We start from the raw sequence: 27,435 nt of genomic DNA, 5'->3' as shown, positions 1-27,435 counted from the left end.
TAAGAGAATGAGAAATTGTTATGCAAGTACTTTTACTTTTAATACTTAAAGTACATTTAAAATAAAGTACTTTTTACTTTTTACTTAAGTATGGTTGTCATTGTGTTACTTCTACTTTTACTAAAGTAAATATTTATCTGGGTATTTGTACTTTTACTTAAGTACTGAGATTCAGTACTTCCTCCACCACTGCTGATGTGTAACTGACACAAACCACTTTTCCTTTTTATGACATTCCCAAAAGTAGGTTTTGTAAGTTTTATGCAACTTCTACAGACATTTTTTCTGCAAAAAATGTCCTGAAAGTATAGCTAGATTAGACATAAACGCACAAATTCAAGTCCTGGAGAGCAGAGAAATCTATTAAGCTCGTATAAAAATACTGTTTAAAAAAATAACTATGACAGTAAACCTAAAGATGGAAATGAATATGAGGCATTGTTTCTAAGAAAGAGGACATTATCTTTACCTGTGTATGTTCTCTTGATTGGATGGGATCACACCTAGGTTGGCGGCAGACACCACATTTCTGTTTACTGATTGGCTGGAGATGTTCTCTGGCGTTGTTGTAATTGTTGCCGATGACTCGTTCATGCCCACCAGTTTACCTGTGCACACAAATAATCATTAGTTTTAGACTGAGTAATCTAGGCTCTACAGATATTCAGTCAACAGTTGAAAAAGTCAGGAATTGGTATACTTTTTATTATTATTTTGTTCTGTAAATTGTTCTGTGAGCCCAAGTTAGACTCTAAACTGCAAGAGCCATATGTATTTGTTGATTATAACAGGAAGTGCTTGTTTATGAAGTTAAGAGATGAAAAATTAAGCCTTGAATGGAATAGTTTACAAAAAAAAAAAGAAAAAGAAAGTAAATTCTCAAGTTTACTCCAAACCTGTATGACCTTCTATCATGAAAAACAGCAGTTGTGATTTTCCACACACACTTAAAAGTTTAGGGTCAGAAGTATTTTTTATGTTAACGATAGACCATTTCACAAGATGTAAACAACACTGGTCCAGAAGCACTTCCTGTTTCAGTTTTTTAACACTACATAAAAACTGGGATAAAATACAACCAACAGAACATATAAAACTGAATCAAAAAGTTAAACAAACATCTTTAAGATGTTTTCTTTACATGTGAAACAAAGAAAACAGTTACAAACTGAAACAGGAAGTGTTTCTGGACCAGTGGTGTCTACATCTTGCAAAATGGTCTATAAAAGTCCCTTTTGCTCACCAATCAAAACTATAGTTTTTTATATATACATTTATTTACAGCTATTACTAGTTCATTTCAGTTCAGTTTATTTATACATCACTATTATTGACCAAAGTGCTGTACAATAATACAATTCTTCCAAATAAAAGTACTCCAGTCTTCAATGTCACATGATCCTTCAGAAATCATGCTAATATGCTGATTTGCTGCTTTTATTTTTGTACAGTTCTGTTACTTATTTTTGTGATCATGTTTTTTTCAGGATTCTTTGACGAAGAGAAAGTTCAAAAGAAGAGCATTAATTTGAAATAGAAATATTTTATAACATTATGTGTTTACGGTCACTTTTTGATCAATTTAATGCATCCTTGATGAACAAACGTATTAAAATCACATTAATTCCATAATGACTATGCCTTTTAAAATATGAAAACCTAAATCAAGGGAACACTTCCAGAAAAATCTTCAGCATAAAGCTTTTAGGAAACTCACACTTGGGATTTATGGAAAGAAACATCTAGTATGCATACATGTGCATTATTTCATATTTAACATAACTAGCACAGAATGAAAGGTGCGGGGTTAAAATAATCCAGGCCTTCGGTAAGAGCATGCGATATTTGTGGGCCGCGTTGGACCACTAGACTTGATTAAGACTAACACGAGCGGAGAAACACGGCGACCCTGCAGGACATTAGCCGGAGATGGCGTGAATAAGCCTCGTCGAGCGGTAACAAGCACATAAAAGCAGCACGCCGTTGCTTCTCCGAGGAAACGTGTGCGGACAATACAGCTTAATGCAACCAAACTGGACTAAATGAAAATGTTGTGTTTCACTTAAAAAAAACACAGAAAGGCAGGGTGCTTTTCTTTCTGAAAGGCACAAACTACGAGCCACTTCAGGGTGGCTTTCAAACCGTGTGAATGTGAGAGAGCGCACAGTGATACGTGCAAACACACACACACATACGTGCACTCGCTCGTACAGGGGGCAAGGTTTTTGAGAGTGCTCATTTAAAGTCTTAAATCTGTCCATTAGGCTCTATTGTAGAGAAAATGTGGAGTAAATGAATATAGCGCGGCTTATGCTAAAAGCCTTTGCCACAGCAACCAATTAAGAATAAATGATTGGCTATAAAAAGCATCTTACTTCCTGTTCCTCGTCTGTAAATAGTGAGGCGGGAAGCACTCTCTTCTCTCATTAAAATGTGCGCGCACGCGTGTCGTCCTGAGTGAAGGTATAGGCGGCTCTCTAAAAAGACAAGGCAGGAATCCATTGAGCGTAAATGAAAAATCAAACCCGCCGCTTCTTTCGGAGAGCGTCTGCTTCATTATGTCGGCCTAATGTTGGGCCGTAAAGCGGAGAGAGGTATTCGCACGGGCCAGGTTTGTGTGTGTGTGTGTTCCCGAAAGGCATCCGAACAAACCAGATGCATGCTAAACTAAGCTTTTCTACTCTTGGCTTCCATTTATTTGGTTTTCCCATGCCTGTGTTTGGTTTTATTAGCTGGAACGGTTTGTTGCCCTGAGGATGGAGGAAGAAATTTGATCAAGAGAGGTTTAAAGTTAATTTCTGCACCACTACCATAACTAAAAAATCTAAAAGTAATGACTGTTTTCAAACAGGTCTCCCAGTAGCTAGTCTATCATTGGTCAGACAAACAAAACATGATCTGCAACATGACATCATGACTTTTGCGTAAACATACGCGTCACTTTCGAATCAAGTGGCGTGTTCTGTATACGCATTTTGAGATATCCGCGTGTATGCATGTATGAGTGCATGTACACGCCGTTAAATGTCCGAGCGAAACGAAACAAAATGTAGATCTACATCTGGGGAGCGATATTTTTTTTCCTAGGATGGTAGGGGAAGACTCATAAATGGTATTAACACCAGTGACCCGGTTAAGGGGCGGGGTTGGGGTAGGTAATATATTTATATACAGTAATGTAACGTTAAGTCAACGGCGTTCATAAACACGCTGAAAAGCGATAATGCGCATTGAAAGCATGCCAAAAATACAAACGCCATTTCATGAGATCAGTCTGTGATTGGCTGAGACATTTACTCGCATCCTAAATTGCCATACGTCCCTACTATATAGTAAGAGAAAAACACTGAATATAAAAAGAATTTATAAAAGAGTAAGGGAAAGATATGCTTCTGATGGACACTTTACTATGCTTAGAGGAGTTGTGAAAGGCAGCAACAAAACTAACAATGACAACATGATGGATGTAGTACGATTCATACAATACACATTCATGCTATATAGAACGGTTAACAAAATGATTAATTTTTCAAAAGAAGTATACTAGAGTATGCGATTCTGGAGGCAGCCATTGTAAGCAGGCAGGAAAAAAGCATTTTAAAATTGAAAAATTGGCTCAGAAACAAGAACAGATTAAAAAAAAAATTCACATCAAGTAGTTAACCGCAAAATAGTTTCTATAATAGTTCCTGCGGAGAACAGGTCACGTGTCAGGCCTAGATCTCCGTGGACAACTTGTTCTGGCCTCGCGGTGTACGTGTTAAGTGTATGTGTGTCAGATTTGCCTGTCTGAGCTTTCTGCATCAGCGGTTATATTCAGAGGGACAGTTCGAAGAGCGGGGACAGTATTACATGAGAGAATGTGTGTGTGTGTGTTTAAATAACCAGATTTATATGTAAAGAGCTGCTTTATTTGAGTTTTTCAGCGGTGCACGCCTGTCACCAGCACTCAGCCAGTTCATCAACTAAACACTGCACACATTCAAAGTGGTGTGTGAGGATCTCTGGCTTTGCCAACATGTTTGGGCCAAGCAGCTCTGGAGTGCATATGTGTGTGAATATGGGAACGGATCACATGCATTTGAGTTTTTTTTTAAGACATACTGATTAGGCTGGGCGATATATATATTTTTTATGATATATTTAAAATTATTTAATTAAAGTAACATGACTTTTCCTTTTTTTTTTTTTGCCCATTAAGTTTTCCATGTTAAGAAACAATGTTTTAATAAAGTCTGTTATCATCATTTGTAAGTGTAAGGTCAATGCAACGGAATCCATGAATCAAATGATCGGTTAAGTGAATTGGTTCAAAACTCTGATTCAAACATATCTAGATTTTGGTTTTGAAATTTTAATTCAAGTTGGGTATTATGGTTGTTTGGTGGAAATATTATGATTCTACATGCTATGAAAATAGAAATATCACCCTAAGCATAGGCTTAAAATGGCGTTTATATATTGAATATCAGCCAGCCCTCAGTAGTATGTTCTTGAGGTGTTTGAGAGTGGTCTGTAGAAGTTTTTAAGAGACAGTCCTGTATTTTTGAGGTGTTTAAGTGTTATTTGAAGGTTTGTACAGCAGCAGTGTTGTGTTTTGTAAGTGCTAAGAGGTGTTTGTATTACCCTGCTCTTTGGTGAAGTCTGCTTCACTCATTGTGATGGGCAGTAGCAGCTCTCCTACTGCAGGCTGGATGGACACGCTGAATTCATCTTCTTTAGTACTGAAGGAGGAGAGAACAGAACCATCAGGTCACTACACAACTGTCCATCTTTTCCCATGTTTCCCTTCTATACACACATTACTGTTCAAAAGTGTGTGCTCAGTAAAAGAGTTTTGGAAATGAATATTCCACAAGGATGGATCAAATTGATCAAAAGTGACAGTATCAACTTTTACAGTGTTACAAAGAAATTATTTTTCAAATAAATGCTGACTATTGAAAAGAAAATCCTGAAACAAAATTGCAGGATTGTTTTCCAGAGAAAAGTTATTTTAAACTGTAATATACATTTAGTGCTGTCAGTCGATTTAAAAATTAAATAATTAATTGAACATTTTTCTCATTTTCACATTTAATCGCACCTAACATTGAAGTTTAGTACATTTTTATGTTGTAATAATTTCACATTTAATTGCCAAATTAACATACAGTTATTTTAAATATTTGATTTAACAGTTAGAATATACAGAAATTCAATAAAGTTATCAAACAATTCCCAATCTTCACATAAAAATAGATAAATCTATTAAAACTTATTAAAGCCTTTGTTCTTTGGTTATCCTCAATGACAGACATTACAGCAGCAGGTTTATTTGGCTGCTGTCACTTTAAGATTTTTATTTTTATTTAAACTTTGTTTAACCAGGTTAAGATCTGACGCACGAGACACATCCGATGTCCTCACAACTCTGAAGTTCTTTTTTTAAGACTTATCACGCTTACATGCCTTAATCGCACAAATGAAATTGAATGAACGATAGCGTGATCATTTAATGTAGCACTATAGCTAAAGGATGAAGGAAAAAATGGATGCTGCGTTAATTGTGTTAAATATTTTGAATGGATTAAATTAAACGAATGGATTGCATTTGTTTACACATTCATTTTATTTTATTTTTTTATCAAATAAATGCAGGCTTGGTGAGCACTAAAAATTTCTTTTAAAAACATACATATATGGTATTTGGTACAATATAGAAGAAATTCACCACCTACAATTATATTTATGGTATTTCTGGCAAATTGATGTCGTCTTAAGCTCAGTAACGAGAAAATAATTTCCAGAAATATGTACAAATGAAGTAAATATGGTTCATTTTGATTACATCTTAAAGCAGTAAAACATTTTAGGTAAGTTATAATAGTTATTTACAGTTTTTAAAGTAACATTTTACATCCATGAGGAAAGACTAAAACCCAATCTATTTTGTTTTCGGCCCCCCCTTTCATCCCAAAAGAGTAAAAGAATAAACTTATTGATTGTCAGATTTGCCAATTTACTTTGTAAGTAGTCAATTAGCTGAGAAACAGAACTGTTATTACCATCCCACTGGATCAATCATCACTGATCCACAGATGGAGAGAGCCGAAAGACGGATAGAAAGAAGGAGTGAGAGAGGAGAATGAAAGGCATTTCTATTTGGATATATTCGTACTGATTAGCATCCCCACTGTCTGTGGCCAATTGTAGGAAAGAAGACTGTCAGGTACTCCGATAAAGACTGAAATCTGACATTAAAGTCCCATCATGAAGAGCAGAAGGCTGGGAAATAGGAAGCCAATAAAGAGTGAATCCAGGAGTGGGAGAACAGGGTCACTACGGAGATCAGGTGATGAGGGGAAACAGGCTAGAAAAAGATTTAGAGTCCAAATAAGCGGGCTAGGGATCAACGTGCAAAGTAAATCCAGGTATTTCTTTATAATACGGCATAATCTCTTGACGTATCGGTGAGAGAGAGCGCCCGAATCCCTCCTTAAACCGACTCCATGAGCTCGGCTTTTGTCTAGGGCCACAGACATGCGTGCGGGCCTGACCTGTGCCCACTCGTCTCCATGTCATTGAACTCACATTGGCTCCATTAGCACACATAATCTACCGGTCTCTTGCTCGCTCTCTCTCTCCGGCTCGGCTGTTTATGGTGATGTTATTCACGCCTGGCTATTTCACTGTATCGATCACAAAAGCCTCCGGCGTAATCGAAAAAAGAAAAAACAATTACAAGCTTTGTGGGGAAGTGTAATCACTCCAAATTAGATTATTAAAAAAATGTAATGCATATTATTACCATTCACACAATTCGGTAATAATTTATTTTTTAAAAACGTATTGAAAAGGGGAACAATTAATTTTGTCTTATTTTGCACTGTGTAAGGATGATGAACAGCAGTAATTTAATCTGTATAATGACATGCTAGCGCCATCATATTGTGCACGCATTGTGAGTGTCTATTAATGTTTTTGCTGAATGCTGTTTTTTGGAGGAAAGCAAACACCATCATGCCTCATGCTCAGGCGTGTCAGGGCGACCTGATCTAAGGGTTTTACTTCCACTAAAGCATATTGACTCAAGGTAGAGATATAAACTGTAAGAAATGTAATGAATCTGGTTCCTCTTAACGATATATATGATTTTCTGTATAGAGTATGAGGCATATATGCAGTATGCAGTGAACTCTTACCATAGCTGGAAGTTTGCAGCCTGTGTGGAGTCATTGAAGTCCACACCCATGGACACTGTTACTGACGCCTGCGGCTCCAAACGCTCTGAAGAGGGAGAGAAACATCTGTCAGCATGAGGTTCGAAGAATCAAAAGCATAAGATCAATCGAATTCTACAGAGAAAGATTAAAAATCAAAGCAATGTTTACATGTCAAGTAAGTAAGTAAGGAAGGAAGGATGGTAGGAAGGAAGGAAGGATGGTAGGAAGGAAGGAAGGACTGTAGAAAGGTAGGAAGGAAGGTAGGAAGAAAGGAAGAAAGGAAGGAAGGAAAGAGGGAAGGAAGGAAGGAAGGACTGTAGAAAGGTAGGAAGGAAGGTAGGAAGAAAGGAAGAAAGGAATGAAGGAAAGAGGGAAGGAAGGAAGGACTGTAGAAAGGTAGGAAGGAAGGAAGGAAGGAAGGAAGAAAGGAAAGAGGGAAGGAAGGAAGGAGGGAGGGAAGGAAGGATGGTAGAAAGGTAGGAAGGAAGGAAGAAAGGAAGGAAGGAAAGAGGGAAGGAAGGAAGGAGGGAGGGAAGGAAGGATGGTAGAAAGGTAGGAAGGAAGGAAGAAAGGAAGGAAAGAAGGAAAGAGGGAAGGAAGGAAGGAGGGAGGGAAGGAAGGATGGTAGAAAGGTAGGAAGGAAGGAAGAAAGGAAGGAAAGAAGGAAAGAGGGAAGGAAGGATGGTAGAAAGGTAGGAAGGAAGGAAGAAAGGAAGGAAGGAAAGAGGGAAGGAAGGAAGGAAGGAAGGATGGTAGAAAGGTAGGAAGGAAGGAAGGAAGGAAGGAAGGACTGTAGAAAGGTAGGAAGGAAGGAAGAAAGGAAGGAAGGAAGGAAGGAGGGAAGGAAGGATGGAAAGAAACAAAGAAGGAAGGATAGTAGGAAGGAAGGAAGGAAAGATGGAAAGAAAGAAAGAAAGAAAGAAAGAAAGAAAGAAAGAAAGAAAGAAAGAAAGAAAGAAAGAAAGAAAGAAAGAAAGAAAGAAAGAAGGATGGATCTGCTCCTCTTCCCAGAATAGAGTTGAATTTGTGAAACAGTATAGAAAGAATCTTCATCTCTTCTCCTCCATTCACAGCCATTAAATTCATCTTTGTGATGCTTTACCAACACAAGCATGATTCAATTTATGTTATAAAACCCGAACCTGTCCTATGAATGACTAAGAACTGTTTTGTGAAAGAGAAAGAAAGAGTGAGAACATTGGGAATGTGAGTGTGTTTGGTTCTGATGATAGGAGTCTGCTAATCGATACACAGGCTGAAATCATTTCAGCTGGATTAATACAGGCTGAAGGAGGGAGAAGGGAACATGTGAATGTGTGTGTGCTGAAGAAATCTGTTAACATTTACCAAACACATAAGATACAACTGGAAGGCTTTCCTGAATTCTATCAAATTTAGATGGTTTGTGATTAGCTGAACTGATTTAAAGTTTACATGACAATCTCAGGGGGGAAAAAGATTTAACTAAGGGGTGAAAAGAAGACAAAATCCTCCACAAGGGAAAGAGAAGGGGAACAGCCAAATGTAAAAACAACTAATATTCAAATAAATATTAATAATAATAATAATAATAATATCTGTAATTAAAACGTATAACTATCATCAACTATAATTAAAAAAATAAATACACAATGTTTAAAATGTAGTAGGTAGGCAATTAAATGTGTATAATTTAAAGTAAAAATTATACACATAGTAAAATGTAAAAAAGTAAAAAAAAAATGTTTTTAAATAAATAAATGTCAATATTAATAATCAATGTACGCAACAATAAGAATACGCTACGTAAAAACAACTTCGGTGGAAGGATGGATGGATGATTGGAGGGATAGAGGGATGGATGGATGATTGGAGGGATAGAGGGATGGATGGATGATTGGGGGATAGAGGGATGCATGGATGATTGGGGGATAGAGGGATGGGTGGATGATTGGAGGGATAGAAGGAGGGATGGATGATTGAAGGGATAGAAGGAGGGATGGATGATTGAAGGGATAGAGCGATGGGAGGATGATTGGAGGGATAGAGGGATGGGTGGATGATTGGAGGGATAAAGGGATGGATGGATGATTGGAGGGATAGAGGGATGGATGATTGGAGGGATAGAGGGATGGATGGATGGGTGATTTGAGGGATAGAAGGAGGGATGGATGATTGAAGGGATAGAGCGATGGGAGGATGATTGGAGGGATAGAGGGATGGGTGGATGATTGGAGGGATAGAGGGATAGAGGGATGGATGGGTGATTGGAGGGATGGATGGATGATTGGAGGGATAGATGGATGACTGGAGGGATAGAGGGATGGATGGATGGATGGATGGATGGATGGTTTGAGGGATAGAGGGATGGATGGATGGATGGATGGATGGTTTGAGGGATAGAGGGATGGATGGATGACTGGAGGGATAGATGGGTGGATGATTGGAGGGATAGAGGGATAGATGGATGATTGGAGGGATAGAGGGAAGAATGGATGGATGATTGGAGGGATAGAGGGATGGATGCATGACTGGAGGGATAGAGGAGTGGATGATGATTGGAGGGATAGGGGGATAGATGGATGATTGGAGGGACAGAGGGATGGATGGATGGGTGATTGGAGGGATAGAGGGATGGATGGATGATTGGAGGGATAGAGGGATGGATGGATGGTTTGAGGGATAGAGGGATAGATGGATGACTGGAGGGATAGATGGGTGGATGGATGATTGGAGGGATAGAGGGATGGATGGATGATTGGAGGGATAGAGGGAAGAATTGATGGATGATTGGAGGGATAGAGGGATGGATGGATGGATGATTAGAGGGAAAGAGGGATGGATGGATGATTGAAGGGATGGACGGATGATTAAAGGGATAGAGCGATGGATGTATGATTGAAGTGATGGATGAATGGTTCAAGGGAAAGAGGGATGGATGGATGGATAATTGGAGGGATGGATGGATGATTAAAGGGATACCTGTAGGATAAAGGGATGGATGGATGGATGATTGGAGGGAGGAAAAGTAGTAGTAGTTGCTGAATAGGCATTGATATGCAAATGTGGCTGTTTATGATTTAATGTGCTCAATTTCATAATGATTTCTACACGGCGTGTTAAGCTCACCGATAGCGCTGAAGCGATGGATGTTTTGTCCGCTGGAACTCTTCTCAGAGATGTGGATGTTCTCGAGGGCTTGCTCACTGTTGTTGCTCAGTGTCAGCTGCAGGGACACCATGCTGTTGCCATAGATACAGGGCTGGCGGGTGAAGCGGTACTGGGCGGACAGACCTTTACCAGTCATCCTGTGGAGCAGCTCATGGGAGGTTTCCGGCACAAACACGGGAGAACTCGCCTGCGTACATGCCCAGGATATTAGAAATGGAAAGAACAATATGTATCAAAAAGAAATTTGGTCATTATGATCAGCAGCACTGACTTTACTGACTATAATTTGTGGTACTAATTAAGTAATAATAAAGACTATTGTGGTCTTAAACAGGTTGATCTAATTATTTAAAGGTGACGTAATTCTGACCAATGGAAGATGAAAAAAGTGTTTGTGAAAACCTGTATGAAAGTCATTATTTTTGCAATTGATCAAAAACCTTCAGCATGCTTATAATGTCAATGTTCACATTTAAAACATCTTTGTACACAGAGCGACAGGAAAAAAAGAGGAGGTACAGTATATACATTCATTCTCTTGCACACATACAAATTGAGAGCCCATTTCTTATTAAATACCGGTAACCTTATTAAGCCACGTTTTAACTTTTGATCTTAATGTAAAATCTCTGAGACACAGATAAAGATGAAAGAGAAGCATTTGGCTATTTTCATTAGGAACACATTAGGAGAAACCTTAGTAAAAACGTCAAAAGAACGTTAGAATAACACTTGGTTAATTTTAAAAAAAAACACTCCAAATTCAGTTATCACCATAATGTTTTTATAATATATAATTAGAATCAGTTACTGTTATAAAAAAATGTAAAACAATAAAACTGTTGTTTTTTTAAATAGTTTTAAAACCACTTTAAATATCTTCTGCTCACCAAGGCTCCATTTATTTGATTAAGAATACAATATTATTATAAAAAACATTAAAATTTAAAAAAATTAAGTTTCTATTTGAATATATTTTAAATTAAATGTATTCCTGTGATGCAAAGCTGAATTTTCATTTCATTTATTTATATAGCACATTTAATTGAACATCTGTTCCCAAAAGTGCTTCACAATCACACAAAAAACACAACACAAAAAAGGAGGAGTACAGAGAAGAGAAAAAACACACAGAATATAGACAAGGTAATGCTCAAATACCCATCATGAAGATGCCCAGGAAGTCTTCAACATATTTGCTTTTAACATGGTCTTAAATTTCAGTAATGACTTTACAGAAAGAGGGAGATCATACCACAGCATCATTACTTCAGTGTCACATGATCCTTCAGAAATCACTCTAATATGCTGATTTGCTGATCAAGAAACATAATATTTTTGTGGAGACCATTTCTTTTTAGGATTCTTTGATAAATAAAGTAGATCAAAAGTATTTATTAGAATTCAAATTATTTGTAACATTTAAAATGTTTTTACTGTTATTTATTATCAAACTAATGTATCTTTGCTGAATAAAAGTATTAATTTCTCTATAACAATCTTACAGACATAACATATAACCAGGGCTTGACATGAACTTTTTTGATTTTCCAAAATTACTAGCCACGCAGCACTTAGGCACATTTTTGTTGTTGGAAAATTACATTTTATATGACTAAACTTGACAATGGGGCTAAAATGTACTAATATTTTATTATTAGCTCTGAAGGTTTTAAAGCTCCTTTTTTTGAAAACATGTTGTCTATTAATAAATGATAAACACATAAAATAGCTTCTTATTGCATATAGGCCTAAAATAAAAGCGCTGTATCGTTTTTTTGTTTGTTTGTTTGTTTTTTTACAGCAGTAAATACAATAATACAGAGTAGAACAATTAATCTGCATTAGAAACAACGAGCAAAGAATAAATGATTTTTTTCTAAGAAAAAGAATCCACAATTAAGGCAAGAGCATTAGAACTTTATATAGGCCTATATGACAGTTTTGAGGACTTTGGATTGATTGTTTTGCAATCAGCATTTCCTCAGAGCTCTGACTTAATAATGATCATCATGAAGCTCTGGTAGCTCTGAATAACTGGAGATATGTACACCTGAAACAAGTATAGGCCTACAGAGGTCTTTATTTTCCAGATTATTCCCACGAACACATCTGCTTTCTTTCATGGTGTGGCTAATTTTATTAAAACACAGAATTAACTCTGGAAAGATAGTTGTGATATGACGTGACATAAGGGCAGCCCTGACTGAACGCTGTGTTGATGTGTGTGTGTGCACCAGTCGCGTGTGATAATTTGACAAAAGTCTGGATGTCATTGGAGAGTGTGAGATGTGCCGGTGGTCTGGATTCTCCTGCTATTAAATCAGATCGCTATATCATCACATTAAGCTGATAATTAAGGGCAGCCTAAAACAGCCCTCAATCCGACGCCCAGTCCGCGAGTTTAATCTCCGTGCATCTAATGTCGTTCAAGAGGATTCACAAATGGACCAATGAGCAAACACACATGTACACATGTGAGTTGTAGTTTCGTAGTAATAAATTGCAATTTGTTTGTTATGTCAGATGTCTTTTAGATGACAAGACTAAATTTTTCAACACGCCAAAGTGGCTAGTGGGAGTGACTGTGTTACCCGCCACAGGCGAAATCCACTGGCATTTGGCGGATTGGCGGGTGTTAATGTCAAGCCTTGCATATAACCATTATATCCACTCTCGGCAATAACATAAAAATAATCATCCCCAATTGTTCCAGCAAAAAAGTCTCTATTAGTGCATCCCTTATCACGAACATTCACACATTATTAAAATAGTTTGATTTAAAAAGAAAAATCTGTAATAGCCCAAAGAAAAGAAAGGCCGATCGTCATGCCTGAATTGCGTCCTGTGACACCGGCTGCCATCGATATGACGAGTGTGGAAAGACCACTGACGTCTCAATGCATTACTCCTGACTCTCTGGATTCTCTCTACCTCGTGTGACAGCAGAACAGATCGGCGGCTGATGGCAGTTTTCTGGCTCTACACAGCACTCCTGAACACCTGGACAGGGATGACATTTCTGCCTGCAATTTATTTATTGGCTGCGGCTCGGTCTTCAACACCAGCAATCCCTCTGAGCTATGGATTCCATCTGCAACCCAATACTGGAGTTCTCTCGTAGAGCGATGACGGATGTTATAAAAGCTAAAAATAGTGCAATGGAAATAAACTAAAAATGTGTAATGAAAAATTGCATTCTTTCAGCTTCTGATTCCTGAAGTGCCTCAAGGCTCTGTTTGGGGACCGGTAATGTTTTCACTACTTTAAACATTTTAACATTAAGACACACCAACAACAGGACCAAATAATATATGAAGAGTTCAGATGCAAAAGCCTCTAAATGCCATTTGAAATTTTCTTCTTTAATGATGATTTTTATGAAACCTGTATATTTAAGTTCAGTAATTTCACTTAAATAACAATTAATAGGTAATTATCATTGCCATTTAAGTGAAATTACTGAACTTAAATATACAAGTTCGATAAAAATCATCATTAAAGAAGAAAATTTCAAATGGCATTTAGAGGCTTTTGCATCTGAACTCTTCATATATATATTTGTTATAATTTTGAAGAGAAAGAAATCTACAAAATTCTGGAAAGATGATTTAAATATGACAAAATGTGTTAAATTGAGCTTAAAAAAAATACTTTTTACGCATATTGACAGCTAAAAATGTTATATTGTAGTTTGATAAAATACATAAAATATTAGTATTAAAAACAGATAAATAATTGTTGATAAACATAACATGAATAACTTGTTTTATATAAAATTGATACACTGTAAAAAAAAATATTTTCATGATTTGTAATCACATTTTTTTCTTTTGTCAGATCAACTTAGATAATTTATGTAGTTCAGATAACATAATATTTTGAGTTTCTGATGATTAAATCAATCTCCTTCATTGTATTAACTCAATATTTCCATTTCAATTAACTTAAAATTTTAAGACAACCAGGTTACTTATTTTTTTAAGTTAAACCAACAATATTTTTTTACAGTGTATTATGACTATTATTTTAAATTATATTAAAATATTAATATGACAAAATCAAAGATCAATACATGATTTTATTATTTATTTTGATATACATTTAAGAACCTATTATTGAATATACAATTATTTACCAAAATAATTGCAGAGCTTCTGTACGGGCCAGAACATCACCTACAATCATGGCGCAACTGAAACTAGACAAACCAAAATAAAATTGCTTTGAAAACCTGACAGTACGAATGATAGCGTTACTTGAGCACGTGAAGTATGTGAAAGCACCTTTAGACGTGCCATATCCTTTTGTAAGCTTCCTACCAAAACACACACGCATTCACACAACATAAATTTACAGCCGTGCTTTTGGAGTTGTCAAGCTGGTCTGTGTTGATAAAAGTAGCCATAATGTTTACAGTGTCAGATTTACCACACAGAAATACACGGGTTGTGTGGTGTCCACCATTTCATGATAACCGCTCCTGTCAGTGTCCTCAAGGACTGGACGAGCCAATATACAACACATCGCTTATGATCACCAATATAACACACACGTCCTATAAAGTGGTCAACTCCGCTGGGCGGTGGAAGAGTAAATAACCGAAAGAAAAGAGTAACCTTGACCGCACCGTCTCGCGCACACACACACACACACACACACATACTCGGACATGTCTCCTGTGTGAAGGGGAGCTTGATTGAGGGGCTCTATTATGGATGAGCTTAAAGGAAACCTCGGTGATGGATGACAACTCGCTCTAGTCACCTTCACATATCCCAGCATCCTCTCTGTCCAGCTGCCGCCCAATTCTGCTGACAGATGCAAAACACATCCGCCAGCCGGGATAAAGAGGGAGAGAGAGAGAGAAAGAAAGCAGAGGGAAAAGAAGGATAAACGGAGGACAGGAGGACATACAGCAGAGAGAATTAAAAATCTATTTTCTATTGCTGTTTGAAATCTAATTCGTTTGTTTATGAGACTGTCTGCAAGAGAAAAATGTCATTTGGTGAAATAGCGAGGTGTGAGTGCAAGCATTGATCCTGTCAAATGTTAAAAGTCACAGTGATTAATATTGAAGCCTGTAAAATAAACGTAAAGGAATACGAGCGAGTTTCATTCGTGTAGCAAAACTCAGAATGGCAACACGTACAAAGACACAGGCATCTAAGGTTGTACGTTTTGCGCCATTGCGTTAGGCAAAGCATCGGTCAATCTATCAAACTAAAATCAAATTTGCGATATGGCACACAATGGCTACAATCTAATTAAGTATATAGTTTGTTACGCTGTGCGTTTCAGACACTATGTTCATTTACAACGGAGCAGCTCATGATCCAGTGTTTTAGCATGTCAGATAATGCTGCGAACTACTGTACATCTCTGCATGTGCTTAAAGGTTAATCATATAAAGCGATCAGGTATCTTCAGAAAATTTGGACAAAACCACTCAATTCATATGGATACGTTTTACGATCTCTTTATGAAGCATCAAAGTGACAGAAAGCTCCCGGATTTCATCAAAAAAACTTCTTCATTTGAGTTCTGAAGATGAATGAAAGTCTTACAGGTTTGGAAGGACATGAGGGTGAGTAAATGATGACAGAAGTTTCATTTTTGGGTGAACCATCCCTTTAACGTCCATTTGGGAACGCAACAGGGAAATGTTTGTAAACCTGCTCTCAAATGAACACAAAACGTTTCTCTGCAGATATACGGCAAATTAAAAGCTTGGGGGATTAACTACTGTAAAGTAAAATATTTATTATTTTAGCTATTATGGAACATAATTTTTTATTTTACAGATCAGAGGTACTATAATATACAGTAAGTAAATCTTAGATATTATATTATAACATCATTTCTTTTTATTATATTCAATTGTTTGGCCTCCTAAAAGACTGAGAGTATCACAACTAAAAAAAGAGGCCAGTGAAATTATAGCAACATAATACTGTATAATAGAGATACTATTATAGTTTTTGTTCATATTTTCGAATTAGTTTTTATTTTTATAATTTCAGATTCATTTTAACTACATAGTTTTTATTAATTTATTCATTTAATATTAATTTATTTTTTATTTATTTTATTAATTTATTTCAGTTATTTAAGTACATAGTTTAAACTATTGAAAATGACAGATTATGCCTTGGCAACAAGCTGAACTATTTTTATTTATTTCATTTCAAGTAAAGAAAGTTTTTACCTTTTTAATTTTAGTTTTAGTGAACTAATAACCCTGTATTGAGTCTTTAAAGTCTAGTAGTCAATGTCAATGCAAAGACTTTTTTTACCCCGTTAAATATGGTCACTAAAAGGGGGTTGGAACTCTTAATTTTGCTTTCAAAGTGAACCAGATTGATACATTTAGCTTTAAATATCCAAATTAAAAAAAAAAAAACAATTTCATGGGACCATGTCCCTAGACCCCCTGAGCTCCACCCAACCAAAGTCTCACAAAAACTGAGGAAAATACTGAACGGACACAAAATCAAATCAAAACTGTCCTAGTGCGCACGAAAAACACTAAAATGTGTAAGCTCATGTGATTGACAGCACGAGTCTCCACGTGCGTTTCTACCTTGCTGCTGAGTCATAATGAGGACGGCACTGAGCGTGCTCCGAGAAGAACAGGGTCACCGCGGCAACGCCGGCCGGCTGATGGGCACCAAATGAACAAATTATGACGCGGCCCTCGGATTGTGATGGGGTCAAACGCCCCCCAGCCCGTGCTCGCCCTCGTTCGCCCCCCGCTCGCCCTACACTGACAGTTCAATTTCCCTCCAACGCCCCGCATTCGGCCCCCATTCGCCCCGCGCTAATTATGAATGAAAAGTTATCAGCCGGCTCCCCCGGCGTGAGCTTAAACAGTATTTCAGAGCAGAACCGCACGTCAAAATGTTATTAGAAACGGGAGGAGCCGAGGCAGATAGTTCGCACGCTGACCCCGGATCGGCTAAATACCGCCGCTAACCATCCCAGAATGCATCGGAGTGTCTCTCCATTTCACACACCGTTATTTCATCCGCACCCGTGCCTGCCAAAGTCACACACACCCACACGCGGCCGTGTCACATGAATATATTTTCATACATCTGCATGCACGCGGCTAAGAAAGACCAGCTGTGTGACGTGACACACCATAATAAATGACCGCGTTTGAATGCATGTATGTGCGAGCGAGAGAGATGAGGTTTATCCACCGTGACTAAGATTATAGCGGCCTGTAATGTATTTATGCATAGCATTGACTTTAAATAAGCCCTTTCTCTTTCTCTCAATCTCACCCTTTATTTCAGCTCTGATTAGCCTGCCCGCCGAGGCTCGTGGGTAGTATTCTAATGACCTGTGCCTAACCGCTTCTAGCTGCGCGGCAGCCCGGTCCTGACGAGCCTGTCAATCAAAGCACCCGCCCAACGCCGTGATACAGGTCGCCGGGGCAACCCCGCAGTGATGGACAGGAGGAGAATAGGAATTCTGACAGATGGAAGTTTAAAAGTTTTCTTTCAAGGATATCAAGGATCGTGCGTTATCAGCAATCATAGTTCAACCGCAGCGCTGTCAGCGTTCGCAGTTTAAAGGGTTAGTTCACCCAAAAATGAAAATTCTGTCAGTATTTACTCACCCTCATGTTGTTTCAAATCTCTATGTGTTTATTTGTTCTGCTGAACACAAAGGAAGAATGGAAGAATGTTTTAATCAAACAGATCTCAATCCCCATTGACTACCATAGTATGTATTTTTTCCTACAAGTCAATGGGGAATGAGATCTGTTTGATCAAAACATTCTTCCAAATATCTTCCTTTGTGTTCAGCAGAACAAATAAACACATAGAGGTTTGGAACAACATGAGGGTGAGTAAATACTGACAGAATTTTCATTTTTGGGTGAACTAACCCATTAATAGCATGCTCGTATGCTGAAAGTAATGCTTTTTTGGGTGCATTTTTAAAATTCGTATATTAATAATATCAGAAGAAAGGACAGGAAATTCGAGAACATGGGGGAATGGATCTGGAAAATGTATTATATGATATAATACAATTTAAAACCAGAAATTGGGATGTAAAACTATAAATTAGTTTGAATTAAATTAATAGAAAACTTGTTTTACACAATATATCATTATCATTTGTTGCTATCATTTTCTCCACAAGCTTTTTGTTCTTTCTCTAATGAGGTTCTGTGTGTTTAGATATTCATCAGTTATGTTTGGTTAACAGCATTAGTCTCAATTCTAATTCAGTATTAACAGTTTTTACATCACTCCACTGCATCATTTCTTGCAATCTCTCTATTATTTCTAGCCAAAGTAAAAATATTATCAAATCAATTTTAAGCTCTTTAAGGGAATGTTTTACTGAAAATTACACTGTTTGTGGAAATCTCCAATCCAATAAATGTTGTTCTTTTTAACTTACTAGTCTACAAGAAACACTAATAAATGTATCACTGTTTTCAACATTGATAATAACGAAGATTTTCTTGAGCACCAAATCATCATGTTAGAATGATTTCTGAAGGATCATGTGACAGACTGGAGTAATGATGCAGACAATTCAGCTTTGCGTCACAGGAATACATTACATTTTAAAATATATTAAAATAATAAACAATTCTTTTAAACACTAATAATATTTGATGAAGTAGTTTGTATAAGTATTTTGATCAAATAAATGTACCAACCTCAAACTTTTGAATGGTATTGTAGCAAGCCATAATGTGTCACACTGAAATGCCAGTTCCTCATTAGCTTATTATCTTTTTTTTAAAGTGCCAAAGCCAATTCTCCTTTCAACACAAAATCTCACTATATGTACGCATAGAATTAACTGTAAAACAACACAAAGTATTACAAACAATAAGATCAAGGTCTAGATCCCACTAAGAATCTTTTGGTGGAAATATGACAGCAGTGCTGGTCTATAAACACGCGTATAGAGTGTGTGTGTTATTGTCAGGAGGTGTCTGTGGGCCGTAGGGATATTACAGTTCATGTGTCAATCCTAAAAGAGAAAGACACAGATAGTATTTGAGAAGAAATGACCACACATGCTTCATTCATCTCTCAGTGACATCTCTCCCTCCCTCTCGCTCTCTTGACATCCCTCTCTCCCTGACACAGGACTCTCACGGGAGAGGAAGGAGCCTTCATACAGCAAAAGGTCAACAATCACATACACTGACAACACACACACACACACTGGTGGAGAAGAAAGAGGGAAGGCAATGAAAAACCAATCTATAATACAACAGGACAAAGAACATCCAAGATGGACTCAAATAAAAGACTAGAGAGGAAATGACAAAAAGGAAGTAATATATACAGTCAGTTGGTCATTAATGCAAAATAAACCAAAACAGAATGAATATACCCGACGTCAAAGAACTAGCGTTGACGAAAGCATCGGCCAAAAAGCGTCGCTTGAATACACCAAAAGGACTAAAGGCGGTTGTCAGTTAGCACATGCGTTCTGCTCCTGCATGCAAGTAAACGTCTATATCAGCATGTAGTCTATTTTTCATCATTCAAAAAAGAAACAGAAACTAGGACTGCAGAAACCATAAACAAAGCAGCGCTTGCTTAGCTTGCTGAGCCAACTGGAATGAAGGAAGTTGATGTTCATGTTATTCTGAAAATATTTGTGTATTCGAATGCTCAGGGATTTACCAATCCCAAAAAACCTAGACGGCTTCCGACTAGAGCCAATAGTGCGGAAAAACCAAGCCGACCGACGCTCAAAAACGACCCGAGAGCCAACCGTCAGCTTGGTGTGTTTCAGCCGTTAAATATACACTTTATTCTGATTGGTCATGAAGTTGAAATGACTGCTAAAAGTACTCCAGAGAGCTAACCACAAAAAGCCAGAGAGGACAAACACACACACACACCTGTAAGGCTGATGCGCTGGGTGAGATTGAGAGCCCCTGCAGGTCAGACAGAAGACTAGGAGACATGATGGAGCTCTTGGGTGTGGTCACCGGCATGGGCGAGACTGCAAATACAAAAACAACAACATTAAAACCCATATCGTCACCTTGTATCTTCTCCAAATTTGGTCATTTTTATTTTTTTTCATAAATCATCACTATGGGTTACCCTTAACATCTGTCTTTGGGTTATACACATAATTCATCAATGAAAAGTTAAATATGATGATCCAGAAGCGACCAGGCAAAGAGAACCCACGTCACAACCAGAGCAGTCCCAAGAGCAGTTAGAGGTAGCGGAAGCGTGAGCCCCTCGGCCCAGTTCCCAGTTGTGGTCAGAACCAAATGCAAAGTTTTAACGCTGGATTTCAGGACTACAACTGGAACAGCTCTTCCCTATCTTAACTCACGACTACAAATGTATGCTCCCTCCCGCCAGCTCACTCAACTACACTCACTCTCCAAAACTTTCACTCTCTCTGTTCCTCTCTGCTGGAATGAGCTGTCTAGTCTAGCACTTGTCATTGCGTCATAGCCAATACTGTCTTAATTATGGGATTGTCTTTTTTTCGAGATTTTTTTTAATGCAATAGTTGTAATGAGATTTCGTAATTTTCACACTGCAATTCTCTGATTGGCGGAAATGTCCTTGCAGAATCATGACTAATGTAATTTTTCCCCCAGGAATTCTGATGTTAAACATCAAATAATTCAGGCTGAAGTCTTCAACAAAACCATATAAAATCGATGAACAACCTCAAAGCTCACAAAAGGTCTGTAATTTATAATTAAAAATTTAGGGGAAATGAATTAGACTTTGACTTCTGGAACCTTTATGTAGACAGCAGGGTTTGGAAAATAGCCATTCTATTACGAAACAACACAATGCCTCAATTTAACTCAAGTCATTAGAACAAACTTACAGTCGTCCAGATCGAGGAGAGAGACTTCCTTCTTCTCAGCCTGCTGAACATACAAACAAACTTTCAATTAACACATGGGTGGCAGATGTTACACACATACATGTAATATGCAGAAAAACTTCATATTCATAATTGTTTGTTTGTACTCTCTTGTACTTCTTACCTTTGTAACCGGTTTGGACTGGACAGTTTTAGACTGTGTTTTTCTCTTCTGATCTGTTCCCGAGTCTGAATTTGAATCCAGTTCAGATTCCGATCCGGTTTCAGACGAGCTTTCAGACGAGGAACTCTCAGAATCTGATTCACTTCCGGATCTGGATTTGTCATTTGCAGCTTTCCCATTCTTCAGCTTCCTGTCAGGATCACACACACACACACAAAATTGAACTATTTGTTAGAGTTCATTAGCCAAATGAATAACTGCAAAATCAACCTAGATAGTACAGGGGACCAATTACGCCCTTTTACAAAGTCTTGATTTTGTTTTTGGGATCGACAAGAATAGTTTTTTTTTAAAAGGAATACTCCACTTCTTTTCCAATCAATAACGAGACAGTTTCTGGTCTCATTGACTGGAAGTCAATGAGACCAGAAACGGTCTGGTTACTGATATTCTTCTAAATATCAGAAAATCGACTGAATGGATTAGAAAACGGTAAAACTCAACTGTTTAACTCTGGGGGAGTTGTAAAATGAGCCTATTTCCAAAAAAAAGTGGAGTATCCCTTTAAATGCATAATTTTTCACATATGCATATTTATTGAGTGCATATTTTTCAAATTTTACACTGGTGCAGCGCCTCTGTTTCCAGTCTGTACACTCTGTTTAGTTCCTCTCTCTATGAAGCCCCTCCTTCTGAAAAGCACAATGTGCGCTGATTGGTCGGCTGGACCAGTGTGTTGTGATTGGTCAACCGCTTCAAATTTGTTTGGAAAATGCCACGCCTCTTACCATAATCACTGATATAGAGAATAACTCCCATTGGACTGACTTTGTAACTTTGCAGACAATTTTTTAATGCTCAAACAGAAACATTACACACTAAAGAATGTTGAAAATGTAAAAAATCATAAGAGGAAAGCTTTTAAAAAGAGACACACTTCACTTCTTTAGAACATCTATAACCTTTCTTTTGCACAAATCACTACAACATTTATAAATGCATAAATACTTATTAATGGGTCATAGAGAGAAAGAGAGAGAGAGAGAGAGAGAGAGAGAGAGAGAGAGAGAGAGAGAGAGAGAGAGAGAGAGAGAGAGAGAGAGAGAGAGAGAGAAATTAGCAGAGGGAACAATGTCTGTTTAATTGTGAAATGATTAGATAGATTAATTTGGCCTTTGGATTTCATTTGCTCAGAACAAGAAGTGGCGTGGACACACACACACCCTAACTGAAGTGTGCACAGTTCAACAGCACCATTAAAGCAGTGTGTGTGTGTGTGTGTGTATTAATGAGAGCATTTCACGGTGGTTGAGAATGTGGGAGAGAGCCTTAAATTATGCACAATGATGGCAGAACAGCAAACAAAACAGGCAAAGAGTGTATCACACACGTGTGTGTGTGTGTGTTTGTGCATTAGCGGTTTAATTACAGTCTCTAATGAAGGCAGCAGGGTCAACTACAGGAACATTACATCACAACAATCAAAAGTACAAACTGTTTGTGTGCGCGTGTGTTCTTGTATACAGAATCGAGCAAGTCGTTGGTCGTGATTTTTTATGCCTTGAAAATGTAAACATTTGGTTAAGTGTTAGACTAAACATTGTTGCAAATTCTGCTGATTTTAAATGTGTTTCTACTCTTAACAAATTGCAAATGTGACTGTTGTTACTTTTGGAAGCATCAGTAATGGTTTGAAAATGAAAAAAACATAGATGTTTGCAGTGCAAGTCATTGTTTTTGTGACTTAAGCATATAGCTGTTAGTGATTTTTTAATTGAAAATTAAACTTAAAATGGAATGAAAAATATACATATTTCTAGCACATAAAATATAATGTACAGTTTCTTTGAGGGGTGGCCAGTAAAAATGTTGTAAAAAAAACTGAATTACTTATTTTTGAGTCCTGGCATGTGTTAAAGAGAGAGAAAGTGTGTGTGTGTGTGTGTGTGTGAACAGATGGAGGGTGAGATTATTGGTGCCACATTTTATTAGTCACGTTTTATGCAGCAGCATAAACAATCAGCCAAACACACACTGAACACACACTTTATTTACATCCTGCATATATATATATATATATATATATGTATATATATATACATAACCCAAGTTGTATATTGTGTGTCCAAATGTGCACACACTTGAGCAAAACACACCAGAAGTCAGAAGACCCAAGTCAATCTTGCATACCATCTGTCTATATATTTAAGCAGAAAAACACTTCAAAATTAGCAGTAGCACGTGATGTAAGTATTAAATGCAGCAATTTAATCTTGAGCAAACCATTAACCTTAAAGGGATAGTTCTCCCAAACCTGTATGTAGTGATGTACTACTATTCCCGATAATGCTTATCGATCCGGTACTTCAACAGTATTCTCATCGGTCCTTTTTGTCTATATACATTTATACTAAACAAAGATAAACAATTAAACAAATATACACATTGTATAGGCCTACACAGTGCTTCAATTTTAGGAAGGTCTACCAACATTACTGTTCAGGATTAGTCTAAAAAGAAATATAATAAAGTATTCAAATGTAAAATAACAATGCATACTTTATCATAGATAGATTAATGCTTGTTAAAACTATTTATTCAAGAACTGTGAGTGATTTCCTTTTTGCCTTTTGTTGTTTGATTCACAGTAATGGTGCAATCGTCAGCATGTTTATTAGACTGCTTCCCCTTTAAAGGGATACTCCACTTTTTTTGTGGAAATAGGCTCATTTTACAACTCCCCCAGAGTTAAACAGTTGAGTTTTACCGTTTTCGAATCCATTCAGCTGATTTTCTGAGATTTAGAAGAATATCAATAACCAGACAGTTTCTGGTCTCATTGACTTCCATAGTATATGGAAGTCAATGAGACCAGAAACTGTCTGGTGGTTACTGATATTCTTCTAAATCTCAGAAAATCAGCTGAATGGATATCTAAAATAGCCGAAATCTAAAATAAACTCCGACTAATATCACAGATCTAAAGTGTAACCAGGCTACGTTTGAATGTTTAGTTCTGTCCTCTGTTGTCACTCATTTGTCCCTCTGTTGAATACTATGGAAGTCAACTTTTTTGTTACCCACGATCGTCAAAATATCTTCTGTGTAACGTTCAAAAGTTTGTGGTCTCTGAGACCCCGTTTACACCTGGTATTAAAATGCGATCTGTATCCAGATAAGTTATCTGGATAATAAAAAAACGCATGTTAATGCAAGGTGTAAATGCGTTGTGATCGGATCGTGATCGGATCTGCCTGACCACATCTGGAGGTAGTCTGGCTCGCATTGTGTCCGGATGTAAACGCAATCTGGTTGTTGAAACCACATATGTATATTTTACTCCTCCCAAAAATGCTAAAAAATAAACGAGTGAGAGCGTGTTATATAGGCTATATGTCATGTTATAGCCTAGTCAGATGCGACAGGCGACATGCATCACCGCAGATGAGCAGCTGAGCGTCTATTCAACGTGCAAACATCGCAAATAAAAGTGAAAGTAAGTCACAGACGCAGTTAACACATCTTCAAGTAAAGAAACAAAATTATCTTACCAGGCCTGTTGCCACTCTCTCTTATTGATGTCTCTGATTTGGAAATTAGCTGATGATCAATAAAATGCCGCTCAGATCTGTTGCTTTTGGTGGCGTGCAATCCAATAAATCTGCATATAACGCAGGAGGTGAAGATCGGATTTATATCCGTTTTGCAAAAACACATTTATGTGGCCAGGTGTAAATGGAATCAGTACTTATTATCCGGATAACTTATCTGGATACAGATCGCATTTTAATACCAGGTGTAAACGGGGTCTGAGATTATTTGATTGTTTCGAGTTTACATTTTTAATGCTTTGATTATGCTCAAGGCTGCATTTATTTGATCAATAATACAGTAAAAACCGTGATATTATGATGTATTATTACAAATTAAAATAAGTTTTCAATTTTAATATATTTTAAAAAGTAAAGGTGAAATTTCAGCATCGTTACTCCAGTCTCCAGTGTCACACGTCCTTTAGAAATCGTTCTAATATGATGAATTGCTGCTCAAGAAACATTTCTGTTATTATGGATATTGAAAAAAAATTTTTTGCTTAATATTTTTGTGGAAACCATGATACATGTTTGTTTTTTTTTAGGATTCTTTAGTTTATAGAAAAAACAGTATTTTTTTGAAAGAAATTCCAACAATATAAAATGTACAGTCACTTTTGATGAATGTAATGCATCCTTGCTGAGTAAAGGTATACATTTCTTTCTTACCTTACTGACCCCAAACATTTAAACATATGACATTGATACCTGTCTTTGCTGGCTGGTTTCTGCTGTTGTAGCTTTTTGTTTTTCTGCGTTTTCTTCTTATCAGTGTCTGATTCACTGGAGCTCTTCTCTGATTGGCTGGAGCTGCTCTTGTTTGAATCATCGCTGTTCTCCTCACTCTTCGATTCGCTTTCTGATTCTACAATCACACACAAACAGGTTGAGACGAGGATCGATTTGAAAAAAACGTCATCTTACACAAGCCAAGCCGAACTCATGTTTTACCTCCACTGCTGCTACTACTGTCCTCACTGCTGCTTCCCTCTTCCTCCTCTTCCTCCTCAGAACCAGAGTAGAACTTCTCATCTGATTTGCGATGTTTGGATTTACCAAGCGCTGGTGCCAGGGCCTCTTTCACCTGCCCCAGACACAAAGGAACAGGAAATGAGGTCATATTCATTTGAGAAGTGATGGGATCATGGCACTGTAAATACACTGTACTTTGATCAGCCCTTTTCACACAGTAATCCCAGTTACAGAAATTACAGAAAAATTACTAGAATGACTTTACTGGTAAATTCCCGTTAAGAGATCATGTGTGAATAGTACATTTATGTATTTATTGGTAAAGACTTTTACCCCCCACCCCACCCTGTGTGTTAAAGGGGCTGTTGCTAACATTTTGTGAAGATTATGTGTTTAATAAAACAAAAACAAAGCAATAATAGAAAAGGGATTCTCACCGGCTCTACTACCTCCACATTTCTGACTGATTGGTCAGGAGCGACAGATGGCCAATTAGAAAGCTCCAGGTACCCAGTAGCATGAGAATTGAGCGAATGAGAGAGCGTGCCAAGCTGAAAACGATCTCGGTCTGAAAAACAGACAAATACATGTTGATGTCATCAAATACGGTGCAATGTCTAAGTTTTTCATATCAAAGCAACATCTGCTTATACAAAACTCAATGGTAAAACTTTTCATTCAAGTTAACTGAAAATGAATAAAGTAAAAAAAAAAAAAAAAGTAAAGATATACATAATTTGAATTAATAAATACACCAAAGATTTACTGAAATTGACAACTGCCATTTAATTCTGCTTATAAGTTATTATAATTCATTATCAGAGAATATACATTGCCAACTTAAATATGTTCCAGATAATATTTGACTAATATTTTTTATATTATTTTCACTGTATAAAAGGTTACAATAAAAAATATTAATAAATATTCAATTCAATTTAGAAGAATAATAATCATATTAATTAATGTACTTGTACTACACAAACAACAAAGCACAATAAGTGGCCAATAAAAATCTAATCTAAAAAAGAAAATATACAACTTCCTTTATAGTTTTGAAATCATATCAACATATATATGGCATAAAAAGATTGAAAACAACTCAAACTGAGTTGAATAAGCTGAAAAGATACCTTATGATAGTCAAAAGTTTTGCTGCGCAAGACTAATAAAATGGCTTCTAGTTTATGCCCCCAACTCTGGGTTTACTTTACTTCGTCATAATAAACAAAAAAGCAATAAGTGTCCCCACAGACCTTCAAGAGACCTGCTGAGTAATTGGTATTAAACTGGCAGAAATGCCACGGCATTCAGATCTGCCCGTGTGCCCTTCTCACAACACACTGGGTACGTCCCATAATAACCAAGGTATATGAACGCATAATCACTCTGGCTCTGCAGAATATAAACATGAGCACACAGTAGATCTAAACCAAGAATATTAAAAATGACAGCAGCAGTTAAATGTCTCGCAAGTGTTATAGGGTAAATTTAT

General features: G+C 37.1%; 1 protein-coding gene across 2 annotated transcripts in view; it reads right to left on the bottom strand.

Moving 5' to 3' along the window:
• ap3b1a (adaptor related protein complex 3 subunit beta 1a) overlaps window positions 1-27,435 on the bottom strand; it is a 56,176-nt gene that overhangs the window by 6,895 nt on the left and 21,846 nt on the right. Inside the window, exons 17-26 of one of the 2 annotated variants that reach the window (XM_039681816.2) lie at window positions 26,378-26,508; window positions 25,920-26,052; window positions 25,677-25,833; window positions 21,376-21,565; window positions 21,213-21,255; window positions 20,251-20,354; window positions 10,314-10,542; window positions 7,185-7,269; window positions 4,627-4,724; window positions 470-608 (exon numbers count right to left, since the gene is read on the bottom strand). In XM_039681816.2, coding sequence (XP_039537750.2) covers window positions 470-608; window positions 4,627-4,724; window positions 7,185-7,269; window positions 10,314-10,542; window positions 20,251-20,354; window positions 21,213-21,255; window positions 21,376-21,565; window positions 25,677-25,833; window positions 25,920-26,052; window positions 26,378-26,508 — 1,309 coding nt within the window. The remainder of the gene's footprint in view (window positions 1-469; window positions 609-4,626; window positions 4,725-7,184; window positions 7,270-10,313; window positions 10,543-20,250; window positions 20,355-21,212; window positions 21,256-21,375; window positions 21,566-25,676; window positions 25,834-25,919; window positions 26,053-26,377; window positions 26,509-27,435) is intronic. The other variant, XM_039681817.2, reaches the window with a different exon arrangement.

The sequence above is a fragment of the Pimephales promelas genome, chromosome 19 (genome assembly GCF_988280905.1).
Source record: "Pimephales promelas chromosome 19, fPimPro1.hap1.1, whole genome shotgun sequence".
Lineage (NCBI taxonomy): Eukaryota > Metazoa > Chordata > Actinopteri > Cypriniformes > Leuciscidae > Pimephales > Pimephales promelas.
The sequence above is the reverse complement of the archived record's forward strand: the minus strand, read 5'-3'. Positions and strand labels throughout refer to the sequence as shown.